Source organism: Anomaloglossus baeobatrachus, chromosome 3 (assembly GCF_048569485.1).
Source record: "Anomaloglossus baeobatrachus isolate aAnoBae1 chromosome 3, aAnoBae1.hap1, whole genome shotgun sequence".
Lineage (NCBI taxonomy): Eukaryota > Metazoa > Chordata > Amphibia > Anura > Aromobatidae > Anomaloglossus > Anomaloglossus baeobatrachus.
Window position 1 is genome coordinate 650,511,456 of NC_134355.1, and position 22,796 is coordinate 650,534,251.

A 22,796-nucleotide genomic window follows, 5' to 3' on the forward strand; every position below is an offset into this window, starting at 1 on the left:
CGGTCCTGCATTCTCAGGGCCACTCGGTGATTCCCTACTTGGACGATCTCCTAGTCAGGGCCCCGTCTCGGGTGGCGTGTCAACAAAGTCTATCCGTCGCTCTGGCGACTCTCCAGCGGTTCGGGTGGATCATCAACTTCCCGAAATCCAAGTTGACACTGACCCAATCACTGACGTACCTTGGGATGGAGTTTCATACCCAGCAAGCGTTAGTCAAGCTTCCGAGCGACAAACAGCTTTCTCTGCAGGCAGGGGTGCAATCCCTTCTTCAGAGTCAGTCATACCCCTTAAGGCGCCTCATGCACTTCCTGGGGAAGATGGTGGCAGCTATAGAGGCAGTCCCGTTCGCGCAATTCCATCTTCGGCCACTCCAATGGGACTTTCTCCGCAAATGGGACAAGAGTGCGGCTTCCCTCGACAGGAACGTCTCTCTTTCACTTGCAACCAAGACGTCTCTTCAGTGGTGGCTCCTTCCCACATCTCTGTCGCAGGGAAAATCCTTCCTACCCCCAACCTGGGCTGTGGTCACCACGGACGCGAGCCTGTCAGGTTGGGGAGCGGTTTTTCTCCACCACAGGGCTCAGGGAACCTGGACTCCGATAGTCATCCCTTCAGATCAATATACTGGAGATCAGGGCAGTGTATCTAGCCCTATTGGCTTTTCATCGGTGGCTGGAGGGCAGGCAGATCCGTATCCAGTCGGACAACGCCACTGCCGTCGCCTACATCAACCACCAAGGCGGCACTCGCAGTCGTCTAGCCTTCCAGGAAGTCCGACGGATTCTGCAGTGGGTGGAAGCCACAGCCTCCACCATCTCTGCAGTTCACATCCCGGGCGTAGAAAACTGGGAAGCAGATTTTCTCAGTCGTCAGGGCATGGACGCGGAGGAATGGTCTCTGCACCCAGACGTGTTTCGAGAGATCTGTCGCCGCTGGGGAACGCCGGACGTCGATCTCATGGCGTCACGGCACAACAACAAGGTCCCGGCATTCATGGCACGGTCTCAGGATCACAGAGCTCTGGCCGCGGACGCTTTGGTCCAGGATTGGTCGCAGTTTCGACTGCCATATGTGTTTCCCCCTCTGGCGATGCTGCCCAGGGTACTACGCAAAATCCGGTCCGACTGCCGTCGCGCCATTCTCGTCGCTCCAGACTGGCCGAGGCGGTCGTGGTATCCGGATCTGTGGCATCTCACGGTGGGTCAACCGTGGGCACTTCCAGACCGCCCAGACTTGCTGTCCCAAGGCCCGTTTTTCCATCTGAATTCTGTGGCCCTCAACCTGACTGTGTGGCCATTGAGTCCTGGCTCCTAGCGTCTTCAGGGTTATCTCAGGATGTAATTGCCACCATGAGACAAGCCAGGAAACCAACGTCCGCCAAGATCTATCACAGGACTTGGCAAATCTTCTTATCCTGGTGCTCTGATAACGATTTTCCTCCATGGCCGTTTGCTTTACCCACATTTCTTTCATTCCTACAATTTGGAATGGATATGGGTTTGTCCCTCGGCTCTCTCAAGGGCCAAGTGTCAGCGCTCTCTGTGTTTTTTCAAACACGACTAGCCAGACTTCCGCAGGTCCGCACGTTCCTGCAGGGAGTTTGCCACATAGTCCCACCTTACAAACGTCCGTTGGAACCTTGGGATCTTAACAGGGTCCTGACGGCTCTTCAAAAGCCGCCTTTTGAGCCGCTGCGGGATGTTTCTCTTTCCCGTCTTTCTCAGAAGGTGGCCTTCCTGGTGGCAGTCACATCACTTCGGAGAGTGTCTGAGCTTGCAGCGCTGTCATGCAAAGCCCCCTTCCTGGTTTTCCACCAGGATAAGGTGGTTTTGCGTCCTGTCCCGGAATTCCTCCCTAAGGTGGTATCCCCTTTTCATCTAAATCAGGATATCTCCTTGCCTTCCTTTTGCCCTAATCCAATTCACCAGTGTGAGAAGGATTTGCACTCTTTGGATCTAGTGAGAGCACTCCGGATCTACGTGTCTCGTACGGCGCCCCTGCACCGTTCAGACGCGCTCTTTGTCCTTGTCGCTGGCCAGCGTAAGGGCTCTCAGGCCTCCAAGTCAACCTTGGCTCGGTGGATCAAGGAACCGATTCTCGAAGCCTACCGTACTTCTGGGTTGAAAGCCCATTCTACCAGAGCCGTAGGTGCGTCCTGGGCATTGCGGCACCGGGCGACGGCTCAGCAGGTGTGTCAGGCAGCTACGTGGTCTAGTCTGCACACTTTCACGAAACACTATCAAGTGCATACCTATGCCTCGGCAGACGCCAGTCTAGGTAGGCGAGTTCTTCAGGCGGCTGTTCCCACCTGTAAGAGGGGGCCGTTTCCGGCTCTTTCTATTGGGGTATTGGTTTACCCACCCAGGGACTGCTCTTGGACGTCCCAATTGTCTGGGTCTCCCAATGGAGCGACAAAGAAAAGGGGAATTTTGTTTACTTACCGTAAATTCCTTTTCTTCTAGCTCCTATTGGGAGACCCAGCACCCGCCCCTGTGCCCTTCGGGCTGGTTGTTCTTTGTGAACATATGTTGTTGATGTTGATTTGTTCTTATGGTTCATGGTCTTCAGTTCTCCGAACATCCTTCGGATTGAATTTGCTCTAGACCAATTTATAAGTTTTCTCCTTCCTGCTTTTGCACCAAAACTGAGGAGCCCGTGATGCACGGGAGGGTGTATAGGCAGAGGGGAGGGGTTACACTTTTTAAAGTGTAATACTTTGTGTGGCCTCCAGAGGCAGAAGCTATACACCCAATTGTCTGGGTCTCCCAATAGGAGCTAGAAGAAAAGGAATTTATGGTAAGTAAACAAAATTCCCCCTTTTTTATTTAGTGTATGAGTGAATCCCTCCACCTTCCTTAGCACCTATGCTGCATTCTAAAAAGTTTTAGATTATGCCCTAACTCCCTGTATAGCCCCAAAAAACCTTTTGAATGTGCAAATGTGACCGGTCCGGTTTGATGGGTGTTGTTGCAACTGCTCCTGTCCCACCTCTCCGCAGGCAATCACCGTCCTCCCAATGTGATTGATGTGGATGATGCGTCCTGCGTCATCCACATAGCTGGACATAACCTCACGCCTGCACAGGGAGATCGCAGATCACGCAGGCGCACTTTGCTCTGCTGCGGGCTGCTGCCAACGCATGCACAGTTAGGTTTCAGGCGCTGCCCGCAGCAGGTAAAGAAAAGTGCGCCTGCACAAACCGCAATCTCCTTCCGCAGGCGTACTATTTTGTCCGGCTAAGTGGATGACGCAGGACATGTCATCCTTTATTAATCACATCGGGAGGACGGTGATTACCAGCGGAGAGGCAGGACATGTGCCGTTTGCAATAATACCCATCGGACCGGAACGGGAGCTATTCAAAAGGTTTTTTTTGGGGGGATCTTCAGGGGGTCAGGACATAATATATCTGCGTCCGTGCTAGGGAAGGTGGAGGGATTAGCTCATACACTAAACAAGTTCTTTAAACTCCTCGCAGATCAAATACTCCTCAGACTTGTATTCAGTGTATACAATCCTCCGATGTATTTGTGTGACCGGGAGGACTGGACTGGACTGGATAGGATTTTCCTAAAACCTCTAAAGTGAGAAGTATTCAGTCTGTGCACGGATAAAGGAAACTTTTCCAGTGCACTGATGATACGCAGGAGAAGGTGAACACCGAGTATTGGAAAATGGAAGAACTTCCCACCTTGCAGCGATCGAGCTATTATTATATGGACATCAATGATCAGAATAGTGAGTGAAATAAAAAACAAAAATGCACATTTGTGACCGGAACTTACTGAAATTTTGTCCAGCACAGATGAGATCCCAGACGCCAGGAAGATCCGAGCGGCTCGCACACGGAGAAAACTGGCCCGGGCTCAGGGAGATTACATGTCACTCCATGTCTCTCGGGAGCAGTCTGACCCCAGCCCATCCGAAAGTGACAGCGAGCTTGACGACCACCAGAAGAGGATAACGTTTGCCCCAGGGGTGAAAACCCTCAAAGAGCAGATGGCCGAGGAAGTGTGTAAGTCTCTTCTATCCCATTAGATACATTTGCACTTTTTTTTTTGTTCGTTTTTTTTTCTTTTTGTTCAGTTTCTTTTTAAAAGCATGTGGCATTTTTGGTTCCGCGGCCTCTTTATTAGCGCAGCATGGTGAAGGTCCGGCTTCTGTATTAGCGCAGTATGGTGAAGGTCCGGCCTCTGTATTAGCGCAGCATGGTGAAGGTCCGGCCTCTGTATTAGCGCAGTATGGTGAAGGTCCGGCCTCTGTATTAGCGCAGCATGGTGAAGGTCCGGCCTCTGTATTAGCACAGCATGGTGAAGGTCCGGCCTCTGTATTAGCGTAACATGGTGAAGGTCCGGCCTCTTTATTAGCGCAGCATGGTGAAGGTCCGGCCTCTTTATTGGCACAGCATGGTGAAGGTCCGGCCTCTGTATTGGCACAGCATGGTGAAGGTCCGACCTCTGTATTAGCGTAACATGGTGAAGGTCCGGCCTCTTTATTAGCGCAGCATGGTGAAGGTCCGGCCTCTGTATTGGCACAGCATGGTGAAGGTCCGGCCTCTGTATTGGCGCAGCATGGTGAAGGTCCGGCCTCTGTATTGGCGCAGCATGGTGAAGGTTCGACCTCTGTATTAGCGCAGCATGGTGAAGGTCCGGCCTCTGTATTAGCGCAGCATGGTGAAGGTCCGGCCTCTGTATTAGCGCAGCATGGTGAAGGTCCGGCCTCTGTATTAGCGCAGCATGGTGAAGGTCCGGCCTCTGTATTAGCGCAGCATGGTGAAGGTCCGGCCTCTGTATTAGCGTAACATGGTGAAGGTCCGGCCTCTGTATTAGCGCAGTATGGTGAAGGTCCGGCCTCTGTATTAGCGCAGCATGGTGAAGGTCCGGCCTCTGTATTAGCGCAGTATGGTGAAGGTCCGGCCTCTGTATTAGCACAGCATGGTGAAGGTCCGGCCTCTGTATTGGCACAGCATGGTGAAGGTCCGGCCTCTGTATTAGCGTAACATGGTGAAGGTCCGGCCTCTTTATTAGCGCAGCATGGTGAAGGTCCGGCCTCTGTATTGGCGCAGCATGGTGAAGGTCCGGCCTCTGTATTGGCGCAGCATGGTGAAGGTCCGGCCTCTGTATTGGCGCAGCATGGTGAAGGTTCGACCTCTGTATTAGCGCAGCATGATGAAGGTCCGGCCTCTGTATTAGCGCAGCATGGTGAAGGTCCGGCCTCTGTATTAACGCAGCATGGTGAAGGTCCGGCCTCTGTATTAGCGCAGCATGGTGAAGGTCCGGCCTCTGTATTAGCGCAGTATGGTGAAGGTCCGGCCTCTGTATTGGTGCAGCATGGTGAAGGTCCGGCCTCTGTTTCTTAACAGAACTTCCAAAATGTCTGAAAAAATGCCATTAATATGTAGCAATCGATCAGATTACTGTCAGACTCCTTGCTTAGCCTTATTCTTACTCCATTATCAAAGAACTCATTGTTGTCCTTGTTTAATTTGTAGCCTCCGGCAGCGATTCAGATGGTTACGATGAAGGCGAGGACGACGTTCAGGACAAGTGGGAGGAGCAACAGATAAGAAAAGCCATCCGGTGTCCACAGGTCTGTATCCTCCATGATGAGCTTTAGTGAAGGAGCTGCTGCACCCTCGGTGGATCTGCTTTTAGAGCATACTGACGGCAGAAAGTGATTTCTTTGTTCAGATTGCTCATCGGATTAGTCGGAGGACACGTTTCAAGAGAATTCGGCCACCATTGCTTACCAGTGTAATACTGGCAGCTGCAGGGAATCTGCGATTAAATAGAATAGAAGGCTGAGAGGAGACTTAATAGCGGTCTACAAATATCTGAAAGGAAGTCACAGTGCAGAGGGAACCACCCTATTCTCATTAGCACAAGGAAGTACAAGAAGCAATGGAAGGAAACTTTAAGGAAGGAGATTCAGATTAGACATTAGGAACAACTTTCTGACAGTGACGGCAGTCAAAGAGTGGAGCAGGCGACTACGGCAGGTAGTGAGGGCAGTCAGAATGGAACAAGCAACCACGGGAGGTAGTGAGCTCTTCCTCTGTAGAAATCTTCAAGCGGAAACTGGATAAACATAAAGCTGGGATGAGTTAGGAAAACCTGTGTACCGCCCCACGGGCTCGGCTGCGACCGCCGAGCCACTCGGTTCCGTGCTCGTACTACAGGTGGTGGCTCGAGCCTCTCACGGACCCGGGGGTCACGTCGCTCTGCAAGGGAGTTGGCGCTACAAGCGGGGATTTGGTTGATGAGTTCCATGGCTGGAGCCGCGGTGGTTTGATTTGGGATGTTAGTTCGTGACGCCACCCACGGATTGTGGTGATTGTACCCACCACCGCTGCGATGAAGGTATGAGGGCTCCCGGGAGCGGTGTGATGGCGCAGCTAGGTGTTAACCCCTCCGTGGGTAGGGGGTGTTGGTCCCGGGGCCCGGTTGGCGAGGGCCGGAGTGCAGGGTGAAGTGTTGCGGTGCCTGGTGGCACTGGTGTACTCACTCTGACACAAGACACTGGAGTCTCCGGTAAACCAAACGGAGTGATGAACGGGGCCCGCAACCGGCTGCAGCTTCTCTCGGTATAGGTTAGGTTGGTGGTTTCCGCCTTTCTCCTGCACCTCTGTGTAAATGTTTTGACTCCTATGCCTAGACACCGGTAGTCCGCTCCCCGACTTGTATATGCCGGAGGAGCCCGTTTGCCCGCAGACGCTGGCCCTTTGGGTCTCTATGCCTTGGCGGTGGCTTTACCCTGTATGGTTGGGCTGTTGTCTTCTAACGGGACTTGTGTGGGATAGGTCCTAAAGTCCAGTCCGCAATCATTTGATTCGACTCGGCCCTGTCGGTTCAGGGCCTTGTACTGGGTCTGAGTACCCTGCCTGGTGCTCCGGTATCCAGTTGGCTCCCCGGTTCGGTCCCGGCGGGCCACTACCCTGTCCCGGTTCCTTACGGTTCCACCGGTCGTCTTCCCGGTCTCCTGCAGGCGACCACCACCGTCTGCCTCCTGGCCAAAGGTGACTGGGCTCTGACCCAGCCACCTGAGTAGACTGTTGGCATGCCTGGTCACAGGTCTGCCCTTGAGCTCGTCCTCACTCCTTCACTGTCAAGGCTACTTCTCACACTGCTCTAGAACTTCTCTCTGAACTTGTGTCTTTCCCGCCTCCAGGCCTGTGAACTCCTCGGGGGCGGAGCCAACTGCCTGGCTCCGCCCCCCTCTGGTGTGGACATCAAACCTGGAGGGTGGTGACAAGGCTTTTAGTTTGACCGGTGTTACCTAACCGGGAGGGGGTGTGGTGTTGTGTGTGACTACCTGGGACGACCCGACTAGTCCGGGGCGTCACACCTGCACTCGCAGGGGGTTGGAGCCCGATGACACTTGAGGTATCAGCCAATTTTACCATTCTATGATTCTAAATTAAGCCGTGGATTGACAGGCCAAACTACTGGATTTACTGAACGGCCACGCTTATGGGCAGAATCTGCAGCAGTAATGAACTCACTGACGGTCATTAATGCTCTCAGATATTTGCCAGAACCGTACAACATACAGTATATGGGGCATTAAAAACAAATAATAATTTATCTTGGTAGCGTTGAGCAAAAAGACTTGCAGGACTCTGGTCTTGGGGTCACGTCAATAGTCCTTGGTAGCCAAACAAGGGTACTGCGCACTTCTTATTACCTGCTGGTACTTGGCCGTCTCTTCTGATTAGTAGCCCCTGCAGTGTTATGACATCCATTGACACCATGAGGACGCAGGGCCTGAAAATCAGGACAGGATCCCTGGACATTGCAGGTAGCAGGAGCTTCGCAGCTACCGCGGACTACCGACTACTAAGCCTGGTCCAGAGACTTTTTGTTCAATTCTTTAATTTCTGGTGGAATTGCTACAGAGGATGTCCGGATTAAAATGTGGAATGTTTACCCAAATATCTGCAAAATCCACAGTGTGTGAACACAGCCGAATTACCTAGGACAGAATGGTCACTTCTGCTGTAGTAGGGGATCAGATGGGACCTTGTAGATGAGACTTTTTTTGGGGGCATCCAGTCATTTGGAAAATAGGTGACCATTAATGGACTCGTTTATACAACATATGTGCTCAGATGATGAATATAAATGTGTTTGTATGTATGTATTCACTATCATTATTAGTATTATAATCAATACATGTGTGGGGTTTTTTTTTTGCTGTAGACTTTGGACAGCGATTTGTTACATGGCCGAAGCCCCCCTCGCGTGAAAAAACGTGTTGAACCAAAGTTTTCTACACCACTATTGACAGTCGAGGATGTTAGAAAACGGCTGACAGCAAGGTAATCACCCAGACTGATCTGCTAAAGAAGCATTACACGGCAGACCATGCACTAGACATTGGGGGCCTCCAACGTGAGAACTGTTTGCTCGGCAGTTAATGGATGACCTGAAGGGGGTCTGCCACAAAAAAAATCCCTAAAGGTGTATTTTGATCTCAATAACGAAATGTAATTCTTTGTATAATATGAAGTCATACAATTCACTTTGTGTATCGATTCTTAATAGTTTTCAAGTTCTCTATTTGCGGTCATTGAAGGGATTGTTGACCACTAAGTGCTCCCAGGGTGCGGTGTGAAAAACAAAAGAAAAAACATATATAACACATATATAACACACACACACACACACACACACACACACACACACACACACACACACACACACACAGATATATATATCTCTCTCTATCTGACAGACGAGCAGCCGGGTACCTGTCGGTGCCTCTGTGACAGCGGACTGCCTGCTGGCTGCCACTCTGGGCGAGTGGCTGTGCAGTGAGTGTCCCAGTGTGACCGCGGTCCCAGTTTCAAATGATGGCGCCGGGAGTCAGCACGTGCGCAGATGGGAGCCCTTGGATGAGAGCTCTATCTGCGCATGCACCGCTCCAAGCACCATCATTTGAAGCCAGGACCGCGGACAGACTGGGACACTCACTGCACTGGCCTGCTCCACCACTGACCTGCCGCAGTTGCTGCCAATACTGACCCGCTGACGCCACTGACCTGCCGTAGCTGCTAACACAACCTCTGCCTCCTGTGACCCCCGCTTCACCATCACTGCTGCCCCCCTCCGGTAAGACAACACCGGAGTAGAAGACTGACCCCACTTTTATTTTCTTTGTCGCTTACCGTAAATTCCTTACCGTAAATTCCTTTTCTTCTAGCTCCTATTGGGAGACCCAGACAATTGGGTGTATAGCTTCTGCCTCCGGAGGCCACACAAAGTATTACACTTTAAAAAGTGTAACCCCTCCCCTCTGCCTATACACCCTCCCGTGCATCACGGGCCCATCAGTTTTATGCTTTGTGTTGAAGGAGGCACACATTCACGCAAGCTCCACATTTTAGTCAGCAGCAGCTGCTGATTGTATCGGATGGAAGAAAAGAGGGCCCCCACGGGGCCCCCGGCATGCTCCCTTCTCACCCCACTAAGTCGGCGGTGCTGTCAAGGTTGAGGTACCCATTGCGGGTACAAAGGCTGGAGCCACATGCCGTTTTCCTTCCCCATCCCTTAGAGGCTCTGGGAGAAGTGGGATCCTAACCGGTCACCTTTCACTAGGACCGGGCTCCCTCCGCAGCCCCTGGGGGAATCTGATGGACAGGAGACTGGGTATCATCAGGGACAGGCCCTGCATCTAAAAGGTACTCTGTGTCCCCTTGGGGACGGCGCATGGAGCGCCTGTGTTACAGACGCTGCAGCGGCTGCTGTTTTTCTGTGACGACCGGGACTACCGCGCCGACCGCGTTGGCGTCGGCCGCGTTATTAAATTTAGTCCCCGGCTTCTGCGGCCTAGTACCATAACTCCCGCCCCCGGGCCTGCCAGTCAGGGGTAAGGGCGGGACGGTCGACTGGACGTCGGCAGTGAGGGCTGGAGCATACTTAGGTGTTCTCCTCCCCCCTCACTGAGCACTGTGGGGCACCAGATTCCCGCACTTTTAGTCACCGCCCACGGCTCCCTCCTCCCCTGAGAACTCTGGCAGCCATTGTTACAATCACTTCTGCCGGTGGAGGATTTCAGAACGAGCTCCACAGCTCTGGGAGGCCCAGGCGGGAAATCTGGTGGACACACAACCGCTTTGGGCGGTCGGTAAGCCACACCGGTTACCAGGTGCTGGCCCCCCTAGGGTGCCGAAGTGTGTGTATGTGTGTATATGTATATATATATATATATATATATATATATATATATATATATATATATATATATATATATATATATATATATATATATATATATATATATATATATATATATATATATATATATATATTTATTAGACATTTTCTCTGTTCGGCCGCATTATTTTGCTTTTGGCTATATACCCTCACTGATCACTCTCAGAGGAGACAACAGCATGTCGTCCGCAAAGAGCAAGGGTGCCAAGGCACAGGCTTATATTGCAACCTGTACCTCTTGTGCGGCTATGTTACCTGCAGGTTCCACCTACCCTCACTGTGTGCAATGCTCGGCTCCTGTGGCACTCACTCAGCCGGAGCCTCGGGCACTGGTGGGACCCTCGGCTCAGGTAGAACCGCCGGCTTCCACTGTCCAGGTGGCAGGGACAGAGTTTGCAGTTTTGGCTGAGAAACTCTCTGAGTCGCTTTCACAGTCCATGGCTCAGTCTATGGACAAATGGTCTGCTAAGATACTAGAAGCCTTGCAGTCCAGATCGGTAACACAGGCCCAGGGCACTGTGAGTTCATCGCCCCCAGGCCCCTCTCGGTCGGCGCAGCAAAGTGCTCCTGGGGTGACACCTAGGTCCCACGGTGAGGACTCCGACACGGACTGCAGTCCCAGACCGGCTAAGAGGGCTCGCTGGGAACCTTCCCCGACTTCATCACGCTGTTCGGGGTCTCAGCATGAGGTCTCTCTGGAGGATGAAGCGGAGGTCGCAGCTCAGGGCTCTGATCCTGACGTTGCTCTCAATCTAGATACACCTGAAGGGGACGCCATAGTAAATGACCTTATAGCGTCCATCAACCAGGTGCTAGATCTTTCTCCCCCAACTCCACCTATAGAGGAGTCGACTTCGCAGCAGGAGAAGCACCAGTTTAGGTTTCCCAAACGTACACGGAGTGAGTTTTTCGATCACTCTAACTTCAGAGATGCTGTCCAGAAGCACAGAGCATTTCCGGACAAGCGCTTTACTAAGCGCCTTAATGACACACGTTACCCCTTCCCCCCTGACGTAGTTAAGGGTTGGGCTCAGTGTCCCAAGGTGGATCCTCCAGTCTCTAGACTGGCGGCTAGATCTGTAGTATCAGTGGCAGATGGTTCATCGCTCGCTCAAGGATGCCACTGACAGGCAAATAGAGCTCCTGATGAAATCCATCTATGAAGCCATAGGCGCGTCTTTTGCTCCGGCCTTTGCAGCCGTGTGGGCACTCCAAGCTATCTCAGCTTGTCTGTCTGAGATTAATGCGGTCACACGTACCTCTGCTCCTCTTCTCAGGCGTCGGCCTTTTCGTCCTACGCCATGGACGCCGTCCTGGACTCTGCGAGCCGTACAGCGGTAGCATCCGCCAATTCGGTGGCAGTCCGCAGGGCCATGTGGCTACGCGAATGGAAGGCAGACTCTGCTTCCAAGAAGTTCTTAACCGGTTTGCCATTTTCTGGCGACCGTTTGTTTGGCGAGCAATTGGACGAAATTATTAAACAATCCAAGGGAAAGGACTCGTCCTTACCCCAGTCCAAACCAAACAGACCTCAGCAACGAAAAATACAACCGAGGTTTCGGTCCTTTCGGCCCTCAGCCAGGTCCCATTCCTCCACGTCCAACAGGTCAGAGAAGGGCCAGAGGAACTCTTCTGCATGGCGGTCTAAGTCACGTCCTACAAAGACCGCCGGAGGAACCGCCTCCAAGGCGGCCTCCTCATGACTTTCGGCCTCCCCAAACCGCATCCTCGGTCGGTGGCAGGCTCTCCCGCTTTTGCGATGCCTGGTGGCCACATGTCTAAGACCGATGGGTGAGAGACGTTCTGTCTCACGGTTACAGGATAGAGCTCAGTTCTCGTCCTCCGTCTCGTTTCTTCAGAACATCTCCGCCCCCCGAGCGAGCCTATGCACTTTTTCAGGCGGTGAACACTCTGAAGGCAGAAGGAGTTGTGATCCCCGTTCCCCTTCAAGAACGTGGTCGCGGTTTTTACTCCAACTTGTTCGTGGTGCCAAAAAAGGACGGATCATTCCGTCCCGTTCTGGACCTCAAACTGCTCAACAGACATGTGAGAACCAGGCGGTTCCGGATGGAATCTCTCCGCTCTGTCATCGCCTCGATGTCCCAAGGAGACTTCCTAGCATCAATCGACATCAGGGATGCTTATCTCCATGTGCCGATTGCACCAGAGCATCAACGCTTCCTGCGTTTCGCCATCGGGGACGAACACCTTCAGTTCGTGGCACTGCCTTTCGGCCTGGCGACAGCCCCACGGGTCTTCACCAAGGTCATGGCAGCAGTGGTGGCGGTCCTACACTCTCAGGGCCACTCGGTGATCCCTTACTTAGACGATCTTCTAGTCAAGGCACCCTCCCGGTTGGCATGTCAACACAGCCTGACCATTGCTCTGGAGACTCTCCAGAGGTTCGGGTGGATCATCAATTTCCCAAAGTCAAAATTGACACCGACCCAATCACTGACTTACCTCGGGATGGAGTTTCATACTCTCTCAGCGATAGTGAAGCTTCCGCTGGACAAACAGCGTTCACTGCAGACAGGGGTGCAATCTCTCCTTCGGGCCCAGTCACACCCCTTGAGGCGCCTCATGCACTTCCTAGGGAAGATGGTGGCAGCAATGGAGGCAGTTCCCTTTGCGCAGTTTCATCTGCGTCCACTTCAATGGGACATTCTCCGCAAATGGGACAGGAGGTCGACGTCCCTAGACAGGAACGTCTCTCTTTCACTGGCAGCCAAAACCTCTCTTCAGTGGTGGCTTCTTCCCACTTCTTTGTCGAAGGGAAAATCCTTCCTGCCCCCATCCTGGGCTGTGGTCACGACGGACGCGAGTCTGTCAGGGTGGGGAGCGGTCTTCCTCCACCACAGGGCTCGGGGAACCTGGACTCCGACAGAGTCCTCCCTTCAGATCAATGTTCTGGAGATAAGGGCAGTGTATCTAGCCCTAAAGGCGTTCCAGCGGAGGCTGGAGGGCAGGCAGATCCGAATACAGTCGGACAACGCCACGGCGGTCGCGTACATCAACCACCAGGGCGGCACACGCAGTCGTCAAGCCTTCCAAGAAGTTCGGCGGATTCTGCTGTGGGCGGAAGCCACAGCCTCCACCATCTCCGCAGTTCACATCCCGGGCGTAGAAAACTGGGAAGCAGACTTTCTCAGTCGCCAGGGCATGGACGCAGGGGAATGGTCTCTTCACCCGGACGTGTTTCAAGAGATCTGTTGCCGCTGGGGAACGCCGGACGTCGACCTCATGGCGTCTCGGCACAACAACAAAGTCCCGGCATTCATGGCACGGTCTCAAAATCACAGAGCTCTGGCGGCGGACGCATTAGTTCAGGATTGGTCGCAGTTTCGACTGCCTTATGTATTTCCTCCTCTGGCACTGCTGCCCAGAGTGTTACGCAAGATCAGGTCCGACTGCCGCCGCGCCATCCTCGTCGCTCCAGACTGGCCGAGGAGGTCGTGGTACCCGGATCTGTGGCACCTCACGGTGGGTCAACCGTGGGCACTCCCAGACCGTCCAGACTTGCTGTCTCAAGGGCCATTTTTCCATCTGAATTCTGCGGCCCTCAACCTGACTGTGTGGCCATTGAGTCCTGGCTCCTAGCGTCCTCAGGGTTATCTCAAGATGTCATTGCCACCATGAGACAGGCCAGGAAACCAACGTCCGCCAAGATCTATCACAGGGCTTGGAGGATCTTCTTATCCTGGTGCGCTGATCAGGGTTTTACCCCCTGGCCGTTTGCCTTACCCACTTTTCTTTCTTTCCTTCAATCCGGAATGGACAAGGGTTTGTCTCTCGGCTCTCTCAAGGGACAAGTATCGGCGCTATCCGTGTTTTTTCAAAAGCGTCTAGCCAAGCTTCCGCAGGTCCGCACGTTCCTGCAGGGAGTTTGCCACATGGTCCCACCTTACAAACGTCTGCTGGAACCCTGGGACCTTAACAGGGTGCTAACGGCTCTTCAGAAACCACCTTTCGAGCCGATGCGAGATGTCTCTCTATCACGCCTTTCGCAGAAGGTGGCCTTCCTAGTGGCAGTCACATCATTTCGGAGAGTGTCTGAGCTAGCAGCGCTGTCATGCAAAGCCCCCTTCCTGGTGTTTCACCAGGATAAGGTGGTTCTGCGTCCGGTCCCGGAATTTCTCCCTAAGGTGGTATCCCCTTTTCATCTCAATCAGGATATCTCCTTACCTTCTTTTTGCCCTCATCCAGTTCACCAATGTGAAAAGGATTTGCACTTGTTAGATCTGGTGAGAGCACTCCGGCTCTACATTTCTCGCACGGCGCCCCTGCGCCGTTCGGATGCGCTCTTTGTCCTTGTCGCTGGCCAGCGTAAGGGGTCGCAGGCTTCCAAGTCAACCTTGGCTCGGTGGATCAAGGAACCGATTCTTGAAGCCTACCGTTCTTCTGGGCTTCCGATTCCTTCAGGGCTGAAAGCCCATTCTACCAGAGCCGTAGGTGCATCCTGGGCATTGCGGCACCAGGCTACGGCTCAGCAGGTGTGTCAGGCGGCTACCTGGTCGAGTCTGCACACTTTCACGAAACACTATCAGGTGCATGCCTATGCTTCGGCAGATGCCAGCCTAGGTAGGCGAGTCCTTCAGGCGGTGGTTGCCCACCTGTAAGAGGGGGCCGTTTTCAGCTCTTTTTATCGAGGTATTCTTTTACCCACCCAGGGACTGCTCCAGGACGTCCCAATTGTCTGGGTCTCCCAATGGAGCGACAAAGAAGAAAGCAATTTTGTTTACTTACCGTAAATTCCTTTTCTTCTAGCTCCTATTGGGAGACCCAGCACCCGCCCCTGTTCCCTTCGGGCTGTTGTTCTTTTGTGTACACATGTTGTTCATGTTGAATTGTTCTTTTGGTTCATGGTTTCAGTTCTCCGAACATCCTTCGGATTGAATTTACCTTAGACCAATTTATAAGTTTCCTCCTTCCTGCTTTGGCACCAAAACTGATGAGCCCGTGATGCACGGGAGGGTGTATAGGCAGAGGGGAGGGGTTACACTTTTTAAAGTGTAATACTTTCTTTGTCGCTCCATTGGGAGACCCAGACAATTGGGTGTATAGCTATTGCCTCTGGAGGCCACACAAAGTATTACACTTAAAAGTGTAAGGCCCCTCCCCTTCTGGCTATACACCCCCAGTGGGATCACTGGCTCACCAGTTTTGTGCTTTGTGCGAAGGAGGCAACACATCCACGCATAGCTCCACTTTTTAGTCAGCAGCAGCTGCTGACTATGTCGGATGGAAGAAAAGAGGACACATATAGTGTCCCCAGCATGCTCCCTTCTCACCCCACTGTATGTCGGAGGTGTTTGTAAGGTTGAGGTACCCATTGCGGGTACGGCGGCAGGAGCCCACATGCTGATTCCTTCCCCATCCCTTTTTACAGGGCTCTGGGTGAAGTGGGATTTACCGGTCTCCAGGCACTGAGACCGTGCTCCATCTACAGCCCCTGGAGAAGATGCTGGATGGAGCGGAGTACATCAGGGACATGGCCCTGCTTCCTCAAGGTACTCTGTGTCCCCGTGCATTTGGCGCTCACACCGCAGCATGCTGGGTGTTGTAGTGCGCCGGGGGACATCAGCGCTGCGGCGCCTGTGCCATGGCCTCATTCAGCTTTGCTGAAGCAGGCTCACTTATGGGAATTGGTCGCGCCGGCCGCTGGGACTGCGGCGCGGCTGGCACTTGTAGTGCGCCGGGGACTTCAGCGCGGCCTGCGCTTTTACGGCGGCCGCGCTGATAACTAGAGTCCCCGGCTTTTGCGGCCTGCTTCCGTTCGTTCCCGCCCCCAGACCTGCCAGTCAGGAGAGGGGCGGGACGCTGGCCACTTCCAGGAATCGGTCACGCCGGCCGCTGGCAGCGGCGCGGCTGGCACTTGTGGTGCGCCGGGGACTTCAGCGCGGCCCGCGCTTTTACGGCGGCCGCGCTGATAACTAGAGTCCCCGGCTTTTGCGGCCTGCTTCCGTTCGTTCCCGCCCCCAGACCTGCCAGTCAGGAGAGGGGCGGGACGCTGGCCACTTCTATGAATCGGTCGCGCCGGCCGCTGGAACTGCGGCGCGGCTGGCACTTGTGGTGCGCCGGGGACTTCAGCGCGGCCCGCGCTTTTACGGCGGCCGCGCTGTTAACTCGAGTCCCCGGCTTCTGGGCCTAGTCTCCCTTCGTTACCGCCCACAGCCCTGACAGTCAGGGTAGGGGCGTGACGCTGCATAGAGCAGAGCTGAGAGCTGGAGTATGTTTTGCATACTCCACCCCTCTCACTGTGTGCACTGTGAATCCGGATTCCCGCACTTTCTCAGGCACGCCCACGGCTTCCTTCTCTACAAGGACACCGGCAGCCATTAGTGTCAGTTTCTGTACGATACAGAGACAAGTGTGGAAGACCCTGGCATTCTGATAGTCACACAATCGCTGTAACAGGCGTTAAGCAGCACCTGTGGTGCTAACCCCACTAGTGCAGAAGTGCACTTATAGATATGCTTGTACTATATACATTGCACTGTTTGGTCGCACGTTGTATATACCCTCCTGGATTATGCGGAGGAGTTATCAGCATATTCTCTGTGTAAAACAAAGGTGCAGAACCACATGTTTTTCTATACAGCTGGTACAGCATGTACGGCTATACGGCCGGCAGGTACATAGACTCCCATTGTATGCACTAATGGCCAGGGGATGAGGACGGTGTCTGCAGTATTTACTGACAGTTTTTCTGAGACTATGGCTATGATACTAGAAGCCTAGCAGTCCGGACATGTCTCTCACAATATGGGCACGGTTGAATCATTGATCCATGGCCCCCCTCAGTGTGAATAACTAACAGCTCCGGGAATGTCACACGCATCCCAGAGTCACGGCTCTGCACGGACGTCAGTCCCAGACAGCCTAAGTGGGCTCGCTATGAGCGGCCTCGGTTTCATCAGGGTCCTAACAGAAGGACTCGCTGTGTAATGAGGCGGAAGTAGCGGCTCAGGATTCTGATCCTGAGACCGCTCTCAATCTGGATACACCTGATTGTGACGCCATAGTAAATAATCTTATAGCGTCCATCTATAGAATGTGGGTTATTTCTCACAGCTCCTCCAGTGGAGGAGTCAGCTTCACGTATTTTTCTGGACCACTCTGCCTTCAGAGAGGCAGTCCAGGAACACCACGCTTATCTAGATATGCGCTTCTCCAAACGGCTTAGGATACACGTTATCCCTGTCCCCTGACTTGGTCAAGGACTGGACCCAATGTCCCGAGCGGCATCCTCCAATCTCCAGGCTTGTAGCTAGATCCATAGTTGCAGTGGGAGATGGAACTGCAAACTCAAAGATGCCACTGACAGACAGATGGATCTCTGGTCGAAAGCCATCTATGAGGCTGTCGGCGCACCGTTGGCTCCGGCATTCTCTCCCTTGGGGCACTCCAAGCTATTTCAGCTTGTCTTACACAGATTGACACGGTTACACGTACATCTGTGCCGCAGGTGGCATCCTTAACCTCTCAAATGTCTGCATTTGTTTCTTACGCGATTCAGGTTGTCCTGGACTCTGCGAACCGTGCGGCGGTAGCCTCCGCTACTCCGTGTTTTTAAGCAGAGCCTGGTCTGCTCGTTAAGTGAATGGAAGGCAGATTCTGCTTCCAAAAAAGGTTGCCTAACCAGTTGCCTTTTTCTGCTGACCGACTGTTTGGTGAGCGTTGGATGTAACCATCAAACAGTCCAGGGGTAAGGATTCATCCTTTCCTCAGCCCGGACACAACAAACCCCAACAGAGCAAGAGGCAGTCGGGGTTTTCGGCCTTTTCGAGGCTCGGGCAGGTCCCATTTTTCCTCGTCCAATGTGGACTCAAAAGGATCAGAGGAGCTAAGATTCTTAGCGGGCTCAGTCTCGCCCAAAAAAGCGACAGTCTGAAAACCCGCTTCCAAGGCGGCTTCCTCATGACTTGCGGCCTCGGTCGGTAGCAGGCTCTCCCGCCTTGGCGATATTTAGCTGCCATAGGTCAATGACCATTGAGTGTGAGACATTCTGTCTCACGGGTACAGGATAGAGCTCACTTCTCGTCCTCCAACTCGATTCTTCAGAATTTCTCCACCTCCCGGCCGGGCCGCTGCTCTTCTGCAAACAGGGTGCACTCTATAGGCAGAAAGAGTGATGACCCCCGTTCCTCTTCAGGAACAAGGTCACGGTTTTTACCCCAAATTCTTTGCGGTACCTATAACAACGGGCCGTTCCGTCCCGTTCTGGATCTAAAAATGCTCAGCAAGCTCGTGGACACCAGGCGGTTCCGGATGGAATCCCTCCGCCATGTCATCGCCTCAAGGTCCCAAGGATATTTCCTAGCATCATTAGGCATCAAGGATGCTTATCCACACGTGCCGATTGATCCAGAGCACTAGCGTTTCTACGCTTCGTTATAGGAGACGAACACCCTCTGTTCGTAGCTCTACCTTCCGGCTAGCGACAGTCCAACTGGTCTTCGCCAAGGTCAGGGCAGCAGTAGTCACAGTCCTGCACTCTCAGGGTCACTCTGTGGTCCCGTATTTAGACGATCTACTTGTCAAGGCACTCTCTTAGGAAACATGCCAACACTGCCCGAACGTTGCGCTGGAGACTCTCTAGAGTTTTGGGTGGATCATCAACTTTTTAAAGTCAGATCCGACCCCGACCCTATCGATAACATATCTAGGCATAGAGTTTCTTACTCTCTCAGCGATAGTGAAGCTGCCGCTAGACAAACAGCATTCACTACGGGCTGCAAGCTCTTCTTTAAGAACCAGTCGCACACATTGAGACGCCTCATGCACTTCCTACGTAAGATGGTAGCAATGGAGGCAGTTCCTTTCGCGCAGTTTTACTGCGTCCACTACAATGGGACATTCTCCGCCAATGGGACGAGGAGTCGACGTCCCTCAACAGAGTCGTCGTTCTTTCTCAGGCGGCCAAGGAATCTCTACGGTGGTGGCTTCTTCTCACCTCTTGGTCAAAAAGAAGGTCCTTCCTATCCCCGTCCTGGGCGATAGTTACGACAGACGCGAGTCTATCAGGGTGGGGAGCAGTTTTTCTCCACTACAGCGCTCAGGGTACGTGGACTCAGCAAGAGTCCACTCTTCAGATCAATGTTCTTGAACACAGAGCAGTGTATCTTGCCCTACAATCCTTCCAACAGCGGCTGGAAAGCAAGCATATCCGACTTCAGTCGGACAGCTCCACAGCGGTGGCATACATCAACCACCAAGGAAGAACGCGCAACCGGCAAGCCTTCCAGGAAGTCCGGCAGGTTCTGATGTGGGTGGAAGACACGGCATCCACCATATCCACAATTCACATCCCAAGTGTGAAAACTAGGAAGCTGACTTCCTAAGTCGCTGAGGTGTGGCCGAAAGAGTATGGTCTCCTCACCCGGACGGGTTTCAGGAGATCTGGCGCCGCTGACAGAGGCCGGACGTCGATCTAATGGCGTCACGGCACAACAACAATGTGCCAGCTTCATGGCACGGTTTCACAATCATCGAGCTCTGGCGGCAAACGCCTTAGTTCAGCATTGGTCGCAGTTCCAGCTACCTTAGGTGCCACCTCTGGCATTGTTGCCCAGAGTACTGCGCTAGATCAAGACCGACTGCGGCCGCGCCATCCTCGTCGCTACAAATTGGCCGAGGATGTTGTGGTACTCGGTTCTGTGGTGCCTCACGGTAGGCTAACCGGGGGCACTACCAGACCAATCAGACTGGCTGTCTCAAGGGCCATTCTTCCATTTGAATTCTACGGCCCTCAACCGGATGGTGTGGCATTGAGTCCTGGAACCTAGTGTCGTCAGGATTACCTCAGGACGTGGTTGCCACCATGAGACAGGCTAGCATACCAACGTCCGCCAAGATTGACCACAGGACGTGGAAGATGTTCTTATCTCGGTGCTCGGCGCAGGGTGTTTCTCCCTGGCCGGTTGCATCGTCTATGTTTCCTTCCTTCCTGCAATCTAGGTAGGAAAATGGGTTGTCGCTCAGTTCCCTTTAGGGACAAGTCTCAGCGCTATCTGTATTTTTTCAGAAACGACGACTTCCTCAGGTACGCACGTTCCTACGGGGAGTTTGTCTTCTCAGCACTCCGTACAAGCGGCCGTTAGAGCCCTGAGATCTGAACAAGGTTCTAATTGCTCTCCAGATGCCGCCTTTCGAGCCTTTGAAGGATGTCTCCCTTCCCGTTTTTCACGGGAAGTGGCCTTCTAGTAACGGTCTCGTCTCTTAGGAGAGTTTCCGAGCTAGCAATGCTCTCATACAAACTCCCTTCCTGGTCCTTCACCAGGACAGGGTAGTTCTGCGTCCGGTTCCGGAATTTCTCCCTAAGGTGGTATCCCATTTTCATATCAATCAGGATATCACCTCACCTTCTTTGTGTCCTCGTCCAGTCCATCAATTTCAGAAAGATTTGCATCTGTTGGTTCTGGTGAGAGCACTCAGGTTCTACTTCCCGCATGGCGCTCCTGCGCCACCCGGATGCACTCTTTGTCCTTGTCGCTGGTCGGCGTAAACAGTCGCAAACTTCCAGATCCACCCTTGCTCGGGGGCTCGAGGAACCAATTCTTGAAACCTACAGTTCTACTGGGCTTCTGGTTCTCTCAAGGCCGAAGGCCCATTCTACCAGAGCCGTGGGTGCATCCTGGGCATTACGGCACCAGGCTACGGCTCAGCAGGTGTGTCAGGCACCCACCTGGTCGAGTCTACTTACTTTTACCAAGCATTATCGGATGCATACCTACGCTTCGGCAGACGCCAGCCTAGGTAGATAAGTCATTCAGGCGGCGGTTGGCCACCTGTAGGAGAGGGCCGTTTGACGGCCCTATCATGAGGTATTCTTTTACCCACCCAGGGATTGCTTTTGGACATCCCAATTGTCTGGGTCTCCCAATGGAGCGACAAAGAAGAAGGGAATTTTGTTTACTTACCGTAAATTCCTTTTCTTCTAGCTCCAATTGGGAGACCCAGCACCCGCCCTGTTTTCTCGGGGTTTTTCTGTTTTTTCGGGTACACATGTTGTTCATGTGGTATGGTTCAGTTCTCCGATGTTTCCTCGGATTGAATTGGTCTTTAAACCAGTTATTGGCTTTCCTCCTTCTTGCTTTGGCACTAAAACTGGTGAGCCAGTGATCCCACTGGGGGTGTATAGCCAGAAGGGGAGGGGCCTTACACTTTTAAGTGTAATACTTTGTGTGGCCTCCAGAGGCAATAGCTATACACCCAATTGTCTGGGTCTCCCAATTGGAGCTAGAAGAAAAGGAATTTACGGTAAGTAAACAAAATTCCCTTCTTGTGTGGCCTCCGGAGGCAGAAGCTATACACCCAATTGTCTGGGTCTCCCAATAGGAGCTAGAAGAAAAGGAATTTACGGTAAGGAATTAAATTTGGGGTGTGTCTTATAGAACGATAAATATGGTGTGTGTTTGTATGTATGTGTGTGTGTGTGTGTATATATATATATATATATGTATATGTATGTATGTATGTATGTATGTGTATATATATATATATATGTATATGTATATATATAGCGGCATTTGCTTCCTGGAGCTGCACCGTTGCTCCACTGTCAACACTGCATCCCATGGCGGTCACATGATATTGGCTTGTGATGCTACCAACCATCATGTGTGATACCATTTGGTCATGCGACTGCCAAGGGACATGGCACCAATGTAGGGGGTAGGTATGGAGTCATTTTTTTTTTTGTTTGTTTGTTTTAATGCACCCCTTTTTCTCCTTCTAGGTATTAAGAGAGTGTACAGTGATTCTTTCAGTAGATTTTCTTAAGAAAAAGAATGAGCATGTCACTTCTTTTCTGCAGCTAACTGCGTTATTTGCCATAGATAATTGGCACAATAACGCAGGGAACAACCAGCGGTAAAAACGCACCAAAAACGCAGGTGCACAATCCTTCACTCTTAAGAAATTTTCTTAAGAAAAATCATTTTTCTAGTGTGAACATAGCCTAAATCGTCCAGCGGCGTGGGCTCATGTTGTTCTTTGTGCTTGACCCAAACTTTCTCCCTTGTGTCCAGAGTGACCGCCATTGAAGAAGTGCACAGAGCACACGTCTTAGAAACCGAAAATTACACCCGTGATCTGGAAAACGCCAAGAATACACTTCAGAAGCTCGAGACGTCATCGAGCGAAAAGAGCTACAAATTCTTCAAGGAGATGAAAGTTTACGTGGAGAACTTTGTGGATTGTCTCAATGAAAAAGTAAGTGCTGAGGTCACTAACTTCACTTCTTTATTTTCTTTGTCGCTCCTAATTGGGAGACCCAGACAATTGGGTGTATAGCTACTGCCTCCGGAGGCCACACAAAGTATTACACTTAAAAGTGTAAGGCCCCTCCCCTTCTGGCTATACACCCTCCCGTGGGATCACGGGCTCCTCAGTTTTCATGCTTTGTGCGAAGGAGGCACACATACACGCATAGCTCCACTGTTTAGTCAGCAGCAGCTGCTGACTATGTCGGATGGAAGAAAAGAGGGCCCATACTAGGGCCCCCAGCATGCTCCCTTCTCACCCCACTTTTTGTCGGCGGTGTTTGTTAAGGTTGAGGTACCCATTGCGGGTACGGAG

At 52.5% G+C, this 22,796-nt stretch overlaps 1 protein-coding gene across 1 annotated transcript in view; it reads left to right on the top strand.

Moving 5' to 3' along the window:
• GCFC2 (GC-rich sequence DNA-binding factor 2) overlaps positions 1–22,796 on the top strand; it is a 121,029-nt gene that overhangs the window by 10,905 nt on the left and 87,328 nt on the right. Inside the window, exons 4-7 of the mRNA XM_075341163.1 lie at positions 3,806–4,015; positions 5,492–5,589; positions 8,199–8,317; positions 22,247–22,430. Coding sequence (XP_075197278.1) covers positions 3,806–4,015; positions 5,492–5,589; positions 8,199–8,317; positions 22,247–22,430 — 611 coding nt within the window. The remainder of the gene's footprint in view (positions 1–3,805; positions 4,016–5,491; positions 5,590–8,198; positions 8,318–22,246; positions 22,431–22,796) is intronic.